The following is a 14,268-nucleotide window of genomic DNA, read 5'->3' on the forward strand; positions in this document are numbered from 1 at the left end:
AAATTAACTTTATGGAAATAATACTTTAGCTATCCAAAGTAAAGAAAATGAATCACAGACTAAGTGCAGAATAAAATGAATACACTTAAGGTGATGCTTAATTGTATGCTGTAAAGTGTAGGTTACCTGAATGCATAAGCATTTACAACGGTTGTTCTGAAATATTCTAAATTAGATATCTGATATAAATCGTTAATTATATCACGGTTATAACACACGACTTTGTCACATACCAATTCATAAGTTTGTCACTGCATTACTAAATATGAAGTACTGTGATACTAGTACTGTTCAATGAAGACTTAATTTAAAAAAATGAACTTTGTGACCAGGGCACAGTGAAAAGAGACTTTTCTTTTAGGTGGTTCCATACCTCTCAAACTCTTAGAGCAAGAAATCTGGACGAATCCTGACAAAATGGGGGCACAAAGGCCCAAAAATAGGGACAGATTTTAAATATTGCTCTTATAAACTCAGAAAGTGGCTAAAGTAACAGGGTTTGTGTTAACATACATTTTCTGAAGGATTTAAAGTCTGAAACTGAAATGTATGCCATTATTTGGTGACTTCAGTCCTCAGATCATCATAGTGATTTGCCAGAAAACCACACATTTTACGAGGAACAGACCAAAAATATGAGGAAAAAAATCTGGCCATTCTGCGAAAATCTGGATAGTTGAGAGATATGGGTGGTTCACATAAATTAGTAGCACTCTCTTGATACTATCCTTCTGTTACCAACCGTCACAAATGACCTAGTACCAGTGATAGTATTCTGTGATAAGTTTTTTTTTCTTTAAAATAATTTGTGCTACATCACAGAAAGTCTGACAATATAAAATTATCATATTTTATCTAATATATTTGATACGCATTGCATATATTATAGTTTTGTTTAGATTTAGATAAGCTTTATGTATTTTAAATTCACTCATCGTCAGATTCCATAAAGTTATATTAGCACACTGATCTATTTTACTTGATATAACCAGAAATCTTGATAACGAATTTACAATATGATCTGTCACAGCAGAACGCACTCTTAAGTAATATAAAGATGCTGAAACATAGAGTGGTGATAGTAGTAACAGAAATGAAAATGTATGATATGCTGGTGGAGCCTTGCGGGGTGGTTCTTAACTGGCACACCTGCTGTACTCCGCTACTGCTGCACCGTCCCCTTCCCCAAAACACCCATTATTAGTGAACATGATTCTTGTCCATAAGTCACACCCTCCTTCCTCCGACTCAAGTCTCCTCGCGCCGCTCCAAGGACAGAAAACAGCAACAATAGCCTGAAACAGCAGGCAGCGATGAGCAGGGAGGGGGCAGTGACGTCACCGGCGCGAGGCAGGGTCTGGAGCGCCTGTGCTGTTCCCTGCTTACTAGCCGGGAGAGATGGCGGACCGATTCCTCTGATTAAGCAAAAAGGAAAATTCAACACACCCTGAAAAAAGATGATTCTGTATGCGATGACCATCCGATGAAAACGCAAGATACAGCAAGCAATAACCTTGATCTGCATTTCTATTATCTGTGGGTCTTTTTGTAAATATTACCATTGCGGTCCGAGTAGTTGCCGGGCAGGTGCCATCCAACACCCTGCCCTCCATCCATCTCTCCATCCTTCCATTGCTCCATCCACCCATCGAAGCGATGGCCGCCGAAGGAGTGCAGGATCCTGCGGACCATTACAAAGAGGAGATTGAGCGACTGACCAAAGAGCTCGCAGAAGCCAGCGTTGAGAAGATCCAGGCGGCCGAATATGGGCTGGTGGTGCTGGAGGAAAAGCAGACGCTTAAGCAGCAGTACGATGAGTTGGAAACAGAATTCGAGAGCCTCAAGCAGGAGCTGGAACAGCTAAAAGAGGTACGTTGTAGGTTACATGGGATGATGAAGAAAGATGTAGCATGCATCCCGTCCAGTAATGGTATACCCAGCTTCCAAATTCGGCAGTTGGTTATGTGCCACTAGAGCGATGCTTCTTGGATCTGTAGGGCATTGCTTTAGGATTGCTGTACTGCATCCTCATCCTGTGTCTGAGGTCAGTGGATGGGGGGGTTTCCAGGGAGACTGGAGCATACTTGAAGAGACCTACACACACACACTCACACTGTCACCAAACAGATCACTAGCGGTTGCTTAGCTGGAGTTATTTTCACTTCTGAAGGTGTAGTAGTAAACCCCAGTAGAAGCAGGGCCGCAATGATGCCCTCAAGTGTTGCTGAATGTGTGTTGTGGGAGTCCCACTGAAGTCTGCACTTGATTGTTTTGATTTGTAGCATGTCTTGACTGATAGGTAAAAAGAGCTGTCCGGAACACACTTCGGTGAGAGACAAGAAAATTGAAAATAGTAGCATGCAGATGGGACAGAGTGTCTGAAGCCGTCCGAACCCCATGAGACCGCAGTTCTTAATGTTGTAATTGTAACAAAAGCAGGAATCCAAACTTCAAATGACTTCCAGTTCCTCAGAATTTGTCTTTATTTTTGGCAGAAGAAAGCCTGACGTGAGCAGACGTACCATTTCCATCATGCATATAAAGCATCGCAATTACATTGTTTACATATTCTTTATACTAAGGCTTAAACTCATTTATTTGTAGGCATATGTGACACATTCATTATTGTTGCCATTCTGCAATTGATTGATAAGGTGGTTTCCTGAAAGAATGACTGATGGCTGTACATTGTAGTAGCATGTGAACAGCGTCACCCCACGCTTGTGGTACTAAAGTTCCATCATTAAATAAATCCACACAGCACTGAAGCAAACAGAAAGATGTTTACAACTTCAGCTATGTGGACCAGAGTGTATGAGCTAGAGTGCAGGCAATGCCTACTTCACAATTATCCTTCAGTTATGACAAGGCAAGGCTTTCATAAATATTGTTGCCTAGTTTCATTAGTCCTGAGCAGCAGTCTTTAGCAAAACCTTTATATGTTTACTTTTTAAGTAATGCAGCACTAAAACCTTTTATATATTTAATTTTTAAATAATGTAGCACTTTTGCAAATGTAGAATAAATATCAGCCCTGTTTTGGTCATTGTTACATTGAAATTTATTTTATTTATTTACTAACAGACAAGGTGGGCATACTCAAGGATCATTGACATATAAGTTTTTACCTAGGTACAGTTACACACAGTTTAAATAAATAAATAAGCAATAAACTGGTCAGGAGTACAACCAAACCACATTACACAACCACAATACCCAACTACAACCCAACAGATGAGATAACACAATATTCCAAATGATGTTATCTGAATCTCACTTAAGCCTTACATCGGCTTATATGGACATTCAGTATACCTCAGTAAAATTCAATTCAGTCTGCAAAAGTGTTTTGAAATCAGTTTTTCTTGTTAATATAATACTGACACTATGGTTTACTAATAATTTTATTTATTTATCATTTTTTAACTAAGTAAATGTGCTGTTCCATAAACCTTTATTGTCAATATTCCATGCAGGGGCAAGAGTAAATACAGTATCTGTATATCTGTATCTAAAACCATTATTTGTGTATATGGAATATAAGGATATCTGAGGTACAATAAATGACATATCTTGTGGAGTGTTGGAACTTTGCTTCCATAAGTTAGGAACGAGTCCACTCGGTACCAGTTATTTCAGTTATTACTAACTAGATATCATATATTCCATTTATCCAGTCTTTTGTTTTCATAGTTAAATTTATTAGTAGGTGTACCATTGTAGTTTTCTTTGGCTTTCTACGTGGTGCAGTGATATCAGGTTACCTTGGGACACACTTTGCTTTGAGTCTTCTTCAATATTGATGCATAGTTTTGCATTCATTCTGCTTCAGTTTTGCTGCATATGGTACTGTTTTTCTGAAACATGGTTTTGTATACTTGATATTTGTTCTCTGATTAACCTCTACTCCATCGGAGGACTTTGGGGAGCCAGAGCCTGTCCAAGCATTCAGTGGACCCAATGCCTACAGCCTTATCCTGAGCAGTGTGCCAACTCATCAGAAGACAAACACATTCACATGCATACCTGCAGGCAATTTGTAGAATCACTGTTTCACCTATGGCACATCTTTGGTTAGTGGGCTAAACAACAGCACTTGGGGAGAGCCTACAGACATAGGGAGGACATGCAGACACTACAGAGAAGGCATCCCAGCAAAACAACAAAATGGAAAACCGAGCACTGTGGAGAATAACCCTAACTACTGCATCTCAGTGCTGCCTGAATATTTGGAGTTATTGTTATATTTGTTTGTATTTTTTTGCTGTAGTATTATATTGTGTGAGAGCTATCTAATGTTTGTAGATTTTATTTTTTAATCCTCTTTCCTTCTGCTGTGATTGACTGTTTATGTTTTCTTTCTTTAAACATTATTTTGGACACTATCATGTATGTCTATCAAAAGTCTTATGTAATATATTGGTATAAAAAACAATCCCATAGCATATCATTCTTTTATGAGAAACAATTACTGAAGTACCTAGTGTGTGTGTATGTGTGTGTGTGTGTGTGTGTGTGTGTGTGTGTGTGTGTCTACATGTACTTGTATACGTGTATGTGTGTGTGTCTGTGTGTGTATGTATGTACACTGTTGATGTGACACCCTGATCTCATGCCCAAAATTGGAAATGGGAATTGATATATGATATAGATATATATATATATATATATATATATATATATATATATATAGATATAGATAGATATTGGGTGTTGATCTAAACACCCAAACTTCAAAGTCACTAACACTGGCACAAAAAATACTTAAAAAAAAAAAAAAAAAAAAAAAAACAACATTAACACATTATCTTGCATACTTGGAGACATAAACTTGGAGTGTGCAATATATTCTCACTCAGACATCATACAATACCTGGGTAAAGAGAATATTTCCCAACCCTGGAAATGTAGCAGATTCACACAGTTGTCATCCATCTTCTTATCTACTGAAGTGTGTTGACAAAACACATGTTGCATTCTGTATATATATATATATATATATATATATATATATATATATATGATCTATATATAGCTATATTTATCTCTTTCTGTGTGTGTGTGTGTGTGTGTATATATATATATATATATATATATATATATATATATATATATGGTTCCCATTCAGAAGCCTGAAACATCATAAGCCTGAAAATCAAAATCCTGAAACCAAAAGCCTGAAAATTCAGAATCCTGAAAACTCAAAATCCTGAAAGCCCAAAATCCTGAAAGACCAAAATCCTGAAACTCAAAATCCTGAAAACACAAAATAGACATACTGATGTCATTGTGGCTTTGCTATTGTTAGCCCTGTGGTGTTAGGTCATGCGTTGGGGTCAGGTAAGTGTGCTGTTGGTTTTATTTTAGGGTTAGGGGCGGTTTAAGTGAGTTAGGGTTAGGGCGCAGGTTAGGCATGTATGCAATAGTGACAAATATTGGGGTTAGGGGTGGTTTAAGTGAGTTAGGTTTAGGGAGCGGGTCAGGTGAGTGTGCGATAGTGACGGACCTTAGGGTTAGGGTCAGGGTCAGTTGGTAGATATTAGTGTCTTTATAGTGACATATTAGCATTATTTGTGTTTTCAGGATTTTGAGTTTCAGGATTTTGGTCTTTCAGGATTTTGGGCTTTCAGGATTTTGAGTTTTCAGGATTCTGAATTTTCAGGCTTTTGGTTTCAGGATTTTGATTTTCAGGCTTATGATGTTTCAGGCTTCTGAATGGGAACCATATATATATATATATATACATATACATACATACATACATACATACATGTGCAGATACGCAGAGTAGTATAATATAATATGGGAAATGAGCAGTTCAGATTCAGATCAGGATGCAGCACATTTGACCCAATGTTGGCAGTGAAACAGATACTTGAGAAGAAGCTAGAGATGAGGAGAGAGTTCAATTGGGCATTCCTAGACTTGGAGAAAGCATATGACAAGGTCCCAAGAAAGCTGATCTGGGCAGTACTGCAGTGATTTCAAGTCCCAGAAACATTGGTAGAATTAATGCAGACTATGTACAAGGAACCAGTGACTCGAGTACAAACAGTGTTCGGCTTCACAAAGGGGTTCCCAGTGGGAGTGGGTGTACACCAGGGTTCAGCTCTGCCCCACTGCTGTTCATACTGGTGATGGACTATATTAGCAAACAGGCCAGAGGGGACAGATCAACAATGTTGCTGCATGCAGACGATGTGGCATTACAGGCAGACTCTGAGTTAGAACTTCAGCAAAGGATAGGGGAATGGAATGCAAAACTGAAGGCACATGGGATGAAACTAAGCACAGATAAGACGGTGGTAATGTCAGCAAACTGAGGAAGTCAGAAGAAACTGAGAATAGAGATAGAAGGGAAGATAGTGGAACAAGTAAGCAGCTACAAGTATGTGGGAGGGGTGGTGAGGAGAAGGGAAGTCTGAATGAAGAGGTCAAAGCTAGAATCAGAGGAGCTGCAGCTAACTGGCCTAGAGTATCAGGTGTAGTCTATGACAAAAGAATTCCAAAGAAGCTAAAAAGTAAGGTGTATAAGACAGTGTTGCGACAGTCAGGCATGAGTGTTGAAGAAGGCAGGAGTGTAGCACTGAATCGAGAGAGCTGATGACAGTTAACACGATACTCGACTCCATGTAGAAAAAATGGGAAAAAGGGGGATGATGATGATATACGCGCGTGTGTGTGTGTGTGTGTGTGTGTGTGTGTGTGTGTGTGTGTGTGTTTGTGTGTGTGCACACGTGCGCGCACATATATGTGTACACATACATACATATTGTAGCCTTAAATATCAAGGGGGATTCATGAAGGTTACCAGAAAGTGTAGAGTACATATACACATAGTGCAGTTTTTCTGAGTGAGTAGAAAGCGCAAAAAATGTGGTAGGGATGTTCTTGAATACTGATTGTGTACACTTAGTGTAGGAATTAATGAGCCTGAGCATGTCTGTTGGGTAACTGCTAAACTTTTGTTGTTCATATAGGTTATACCTCTGTAATTTTTCTAATAAATGTTTTGCTTTTAGTGTTCAAGATAGGCCTACTTTCTCAGTCATGTGCACTGTGTACACTGGGAGGTGTGTGTGTGTGTGTGTGTGTGTGTGTGTGTGCGCGCGCACGTGCGTGTTCCATTTCTATACTGCTGGTGATTCTTTTGCTAGCATGTAGCCTGTATTGCTTTTACTGTTAATTTTGTAATTTCTTCTTTTTAGTTTATATTTGTGATCTATATTTCAGAGTTCTTATTAGTGTTGCTTATGCATATCTGTTAGTCTGTAAAATTTTCACTGTTTGATTTGTTTGCCCTCACTGTTAATGGTGATAAGTAGGTATTTTATTGCTTGTGTCCTTAGCCAGTTGTTTAGTTTATGGTCTAAACTTTTGTCGATTTTTACCTCAGTTTAGAGATAATGATATATGTACTCTCTAGTATCAGCTAATGTTTAATGATTGAGTATATTCTGCTGAAAGAAAATGTATGTACACATAAAGCAGTGAACAACTAATTAAGTGAAATGGGCTCATCAGAATGAAAATTATTAGCTGTAGTGTGCCTTTTCCTATAGTTCTTTTCTTCTAAGCTGTACATGTGCATCACAAGGACTATTTGATTTTTACAGATTGTTAGACCTTGACACTGCACCTTTAAGTGGGTGGCAACTTCTGATGTAGCTGTTCTGTCAGAGACACCCCTCCTTTTCAGTACAGCATTTCTCATACACTAACAGAAAACAGTGGGACAAGGGGTAGCCGTCTTCTCAGAGGGCTTTTATGGCTATTTATTTTTCTGATATCATGTACAAGGGGTAGCGGTCTTATCAGAGGGTTTTTATGGCTATTTATCTTTCTGATATCATCTACACGAATCACTTAGAAGGCAGAAGTGATCTCCTAATGTTTACAGATGGTATCCTGTACCTGTTCACCCTTTAAGACTCCTCCATTTGAACAACCAGAGATGTGATACTAGAAACATAACTTGGGGAGTAAATAAGATCTTTCAGGTTCATCACATGGTACATTGATTACCATTGCTATTTTTACTGGAAATTCTACGAAATGTAAAACTATGCATTGACATCCAGTGTCTGTAATCCGAGGCAACAAACAATACCATATCTCCAAGTTCTTGCAGTCCCAGAAAATGCCTGGACCATTAGGAAGCTCTGTACTTGAAATGTATTATCTCTTCAGCACTTGTCAGCACATTAAAAATAAGTTTGCTTTGTAGATCTTTGGTATAACATGATCATTTTAATTGCTTTAATAATTTGTAAAGGGAATGATGGGGGGGAGCAGAGATGTCCAGCTTGAAAGTTTAAAAGGACAGATTATAAGCAGGTTGTAATTTTTCTGTTATTCTGCTACATTAGAAAGTATCTCAGTCACTCAGGCATTATTAATTTAGTCATCCTCCATTGCTTAAAAACTGTTTTCTGTTGCCATAATAAAAATATATATTATTAGTACTCATGAGGCATTTTGTAGAAATGTGGAGTTCACTTAAGGGAAGGGGAGATTTATCCAGTCTTATTCAAAGGAGGAGACTAATGATGTTTGTGTGAGCCAAAAAGCATTAACTGTTTGTATTATTCTACAATAGTTGATCGCAGGGAGGGATTTATTTTTGGTGAAATTTATAGCACCAAAAAAATGGCTTTACCCTCAGCATGAAGTAATCAGGCCATGATAATGTAAATCCAAACCATAAGGTTTACTTTGCAAGTTATTTCTATTATTTATTTAAGCAAATTGCATAGTTTTTTGTTTGTTTGTTTACAGGTTATGTGAATGTCCTGTATACATAATTGTATGCTGCCTTGCAATTGCTCGATTGGAGTAAGTAGTGCAAGGTTGTAAACTTCCTAGTTAGATGGAAGACTTGGCACTGTAAGACAGATGTTTCTTTAACAGCATTTTTTTAGATAAGCTACAAATAGCATTTAATTAGTACAGAGAGATGCAGCCTACATATTTAAGCTTGTCGCATTCTGTAGCAGTGAACGCTCCAGTAGACACTGTAGGAAGGTATCATCTGTGGCAAAATTACTATTTGAGCTGGTGATTGGCTGACAAATGGAGTTCGCACCCTTATAAGCATTATTTGGAGAGCTGCTGTAGATGTTTATTGCACTGTATGGGGGATGATTATTTAGGTATTGTTGACAAGGAATCCATTTATTCATAGGCACGTATTTTAGGTATGATGCCCAGTTATATGCTTCTAACTGTAATGCAGTTTTAGCAGGTTTTGATTGTTGGTGTATCTATCCATGCATATTTAGTGTACACAGCTGAACACAATTTGCATAAGTGGGTGTAACTATTATTATCCTCCTGAAATTTATCAAGTTGGAATCGCTAGTTTGTATATCTTTAAGTGATTGTAGTTCAAACTATAACGGATCTCTGTGTAGTACATAGAACACGGCGATTATGCTCTGATATTTGGAAAAAGACAAATCAATTAAGCGCTACTATAGGGTGAGACCTGATCTTAACAAATATTAAGCACCCCTTTCTTAACTTGTTAAGGTTAGGCCTCATGCTAGGCCATCAAATCTGCCAGTACCGACCAGCAAAAGACTGCTGCAGAATAAAAAAAAAAAACAGATCTGCCTGCTGTCCATCATTTCATCACATAAACTTAGAAAGTAGTTAGAATAACAGGATGTGTGTTTGCCTGCATTTTCTAAAGGATGCAAAGTGAAACTTTAATGAATGTCATTATTTAGTGACTATTGTATAGCTAAGTGACTGTTGTGTTGAATGAGGTCTGTTGTGTCAGGTAGTTCTGAAAACAGTTTTCTGTTCCTTAACAGAAACACCTTTGCATATTGTTTCTGTGGCTTAGATGGTGTCATCTACCTGAACTTTTGATACAAATATCAGTTTTCTTTCTTAACTAGATCTACCAGTCTCTGCTGCCAAACTAACTACAGAGGTTTGTGGATCATTCCATAGTTTGGGGATATTAACATGGTACATTTGTTGTGGTGTTGTCTGATCAGTCTGCTTAACCCTGTAGTTTGTGCTTTTCAAAGGGATCCTGACATTTAGTCTAAACTTTGTTTTCTGTATCATGGGCCAAAACTGGCATTTTGGTCTCCAGCTTTGAGTGCTCTATTATGTACCTCCTTGTTGTGTAGCCTGAGCACTTTCCATCTGTTCCCGTATGATGGGTGTTACCGCTTTCTTACTATCTTGTAAGCTGGTGTAGTGTTATATGACACTTTTAAATGTTTTCTGTTCTTCTCAACTTTTTCTGGCAATATGTTGCAGCCCTCTAGGGTGCCTGCCATATAATAACTAATTGAGAAGAGGAGGTATGATATTATCCATTCCCACCATCTTCATCTGTAATTGGTCCCAGCATGGATTTTAACGTTAATTTAAAACATTCTAGTAGCAGATCTGTCAAGGGCTGGTATATCAAAGTTTTTAATTGATTGACCTTAAAATGCTGGCCCAGTTGTTCTATTATTCTGGACATAAATGGAGTCTCTTGGTTGGTGTTTCCCTGAGCTGCAAAAGAATAATGCCAGCTTTCTAGGTATAGATCAAGCGTTAGCATTGCAAAGGAACACAGCCTTAAGATACTTAGCTGCCTTGTGCAAAGTGACCAAAATTACTGAAACCCATTGCTTGAATTTATCAGTGGTTAGTGTCCATAGCAATGTCTTCAAATGACACCAACATGATACGCAATGGAATCAAAAGGACTTTTGCTTGCGTCCTGCTCTGTTTTCTGGCATTTAGCGGATCCAGCAGTGACGTTTTCATTATCTTTCATTATTCATAGCTAGTAAAACCTTACTAGGAGCCATGCCTTTGCATTGTCCATTCCTAGCAGATGTTCTAATACATGAGTATGTGCTGTCCTCATTGGTATGTTTCTGTGAAATGACTGGTCAGTAATTGTTACTGCTCCACTTCTGGTCTGTCCTCAGTTGCTCTTTACAATAAGTAATCTTGTTACTTATAGTATAGTTAGGACGTGGGAATCTGTATTTTTCAGCTTCTTCCCATACTACTGTAGCTGTATTTGCCCTTGCCCAGCTATATAACATGCAATCTTCCCATTGTGCCTTTTTTAAACTTTATATGGCTTATGTGTAGATCTGCCAACTCTCAGATTTCTTCAGACTCAATCATTCCTGAAGAAGAGGCACTGCCTTTTCTACCAGTACAGGCACCAGTGTCCTCTCCTAAGAAAGGCAGCTCATATCAGTATACTTTGCTGTCAGTTATTATTTATACCTTCTTAACTTTATGTTGCTGTTTTCCTGTGTAAATCACGTGCATTTAATCCTTTTTCTTCTGTTTTAGGATTTCTGTATTTTGGCAAAAAAAAAAAAGAATATCATTAGGGCTCTACTAGATCACTTTGTCTCTTACTATATACTACCTTCTCTTTTTTTCTGTTCCTCATTAGATTTCTGTCCCTGTCTCAGTGTGGATGAACATCATTCTCTCTTTTTTTCTCTAGGTTACTCTCCATCTGCAAAGGGTATCTCAGGAAAAGTATCTTCTATTTTACTTTTTCCCTTACTTTATAGATACATAATGCTGATAGAAATGGCTTTAGCGCTTTGACTAGGTATTATTTCTCCTCTGTGTACTATACTAACAGTCTTTATTGATAGATTTCTCCATACCCATGTGCTACTTAAAATTCTGCTTTTCAGGGGCTTCCTGTTTTAGCCTGAAATAATGTTTAGAATTCTGCTGAGGTTGTGTATTTTTCATATTTATTATTCTTTTATTTTAACATTTGTTTACTGGGAAAGTCCAACCTTGACAGGGCCCATTTTCAGTGGAGGCCTGTGGAGAAAAGCTCCAGATGCATGTCTTTGGAATGTGGGAGCAAACCCACACAAATGCAGGGAGGAGATGGAGACTCCACACAAAAGGCACCACAGTCGAGAATGGAACCAGTGAACCTCTTGCTGTGAGGTGACAACTCTAACCACTGCACCATCCTTCTTAACTTTGTTCCTTTGGAATATACTCTTTCTGCAAGCACCTCCTTTTCTTCCACTCTCCTACTCACTTTTATACCCTGCTTTGCAATACTTTCAGGCTGTAGCATTTTATTATGCAGTAACTTCCTTTTGCTCTCTCTGTTTTTGCAGGCTGCTATCCTAGAGGTATGGACTGACATATTTGTTTTTGTGGTGCAGGTTCTTTTCTACATTTAGCCAACATGTTAGTGCCTTTAGGGCTTTCTAACACCATTCCTTAATATTTGGCCATTGTCTTCCCTTTCCATATTAGCTAGAGGTGTCTCAGTATGCTTATTGACATTCTGGTTCCCCTCCCCACATTGAAAAGGTGGACTGTCAAAAGGAATACCTTCTTCCTATTGCCTCTACAAATTGGGAACTACAGCAAAAAGGAGAAGTAACTTAAAACACTGTTTTCTACCTCAATAAATACAGACTATGTTAATTGCTTTTACTCTCATATTATAAGCAGGACCTTACTGCCTGAATGTAATAGTCCTTGCCAATTCCTGCCATCAATTATGACACTGCACTAAATTATCTTTGCTGCAACACAGATGCAAAAGTCTAACTGCACTAGTCTTGCAGACAATTGATTATATTGCATAGGTGTAACATCATTAATAGCATGTTTATCACTGGTTATAGTTTTCACAGGGGAAGCTTGCTTGTTTGTCAGCAGGAAGTAAATAGACTGTCAGAATGGCATCCCTAGTCTTATAATGACAATTAGATTCAGAGAAGAGAGAAAACAGAGTGTTGAGTTTTCATCACTTTTTCCCCTATTATCAGAGTTTGCATCATCTCAGAGTTGATGTATATATAATTTATGGGTGTAGGGGTTAGTCTCGTGTGTGTGTGTGTGTGTGTTTGTTGTGTGTGTTGTGTGTGTGTGTGTGTGTGTGTGTGTGTGTGTGTGTGTTTGTGTTTGCTGTGTGTGTTTGTTGTGTGTGTTTTTTGTGTGTGCGTGTGTGTGTGTGTGTGTGTGTGTGTGTGCGTTTGTTGTGTGTGTGTGTGTGTGTTTGTTGTGTGTTTGTTGTGTGTGTGTGTGTGTGTGTGTGTGTTTGGGTAGGGGTTGCAGAGGACTTAGCCCTAAAAAATGTTGTTTGTGTTTTGCAACCTTGGTAGTGTCATTCCTTTGTGTTGTGACCTCCCAAAACTTTAGATATTTTGGGGTCAGATAATTGTGTGCCAGTTAATAAGATGAGATACAGTAAACCCATGTTTAAAGGTATAACGTTATTACACAATTTAGGTATGTGGCCCGTTTCCATATTTAAAAGAAAGTATATCTACAGTTGATACTTGTGTTACTAATTAACATATGGTTTACCAAAGATTTAGACTGCTTAGTTTTTAAACACAGTTTCATCTATCTACAAGTTGAAAAAAAATTAGCAGTTTCCTTATGATCACTTTGAAACACCAGCTTTCTTAAGAATCAGGTAATGCTAGCATTAAATTACTACTCACCTCATGGTTATTTTTAAGACCATTACCTCCTTCCCCTCTGTTAGTCTGCTCATATAGCTGTCCTGAGACTATAAAACTCATTCTTCTCAGAGACTTTTATAGATTAGGATAATTGTACCCTTGAAGGCCTTTACAAATGTGTCATTGCTTTATAGATGAATCACTGCCATTAAATTTGTGTCCCCGCCTTGTAAATAATTATCTGTTCTTCTGTGACATATACACAACTTTGATTTCAAATGTCTCACTCCCTTCTAAATATTTTCTTCTACTAGTGTGTAGTCAAAAAAAAATTCATTTCACCTTTTATTTGTTTATCTAGCATAATTACTATGTTACCTTGTATACAACTATTGTGTCTGACAAGTGAACTGTAGCTGTAGTTGCAATATTCTGCTTTGTTTTACGTGGAGCTTTTCTCCCCGGGCCTCTTCTGAAAATGAACATATATCCAGTTAGACTAGCGCGGTTAACAAATGTAAAATAAATACATTTTCCTTTTAATGGCCTCACTCCCAGGATCTTGCCACAGTTTAAGTATATGTTTCAGAACATATAACCGAGATCTTTCTGTTTTGTTAGGAGAAGTGTCCTTCTCTGAAACCTATGAGCTAGTGTCTCAGAGATAACACCAGCTCGGTATATCAATTCCTTCTTTACATTTTCATATTTCATAGTCCTGATAAGCAGTCCCTTGCGTACCCACAAAGGCTTTTAAAAGCTCCACAATAAACTGAACTGAGTGAAATGAAGCACAGTCACTCCAGTCCCATCACTTCCTGGTGAAAATACT

At 38.0% G+C, this 14,268-nt stretch overlaps 1 protein-coding gene across 6 annotated transcripts in view; it reads left to right on the forward strand.

Moving 5' to 3' along the window:
* Window positions 1-1,068: 1,068 nt before the first annotated feature.
* BICD1 (BICD cargo adaptor 1) overlaps window positions 1,069-14,268 on the forward strand; it is a 1,749,421-nt gene continuing 1,736,221 nt past the window's right edge. For 5 of the 6 annotated variants that reach the window (XM_044088107.1, XM_044088108.1, XM_044088109.1 and 2 more), the window contains exon 1: window positions 1,070-1,869. In XM_044088107.1, the coding sequence (XP_043944042.1) occupies window positions 1,657-1,869 (213 nt within the window). In that variant the 5' untranslated portion in view covers window positions 1,070-1,656. Of the gene's footprint in view, window positions 1,870-14,268 lie in introns of all 6 variants that reach the window. The other variant, XM_044088105.1, reaches the window with a different exon arrangement.

Source organism: Protopterus annectens, chromosome 11.part0 (assembly GCF_019279795.1).
Source record: "Protopterus annectens isolate FY-2018-M chromosome 11.part0, PAN1.0, whole genome shotgun sequence".
NCBI classification, from domain to species: domain Eukaryota; kingdom Metazoa; phylum Chordata; order Ceratodontiformes; family Protopteridae; genus Protopterus; species Protopterus annectens.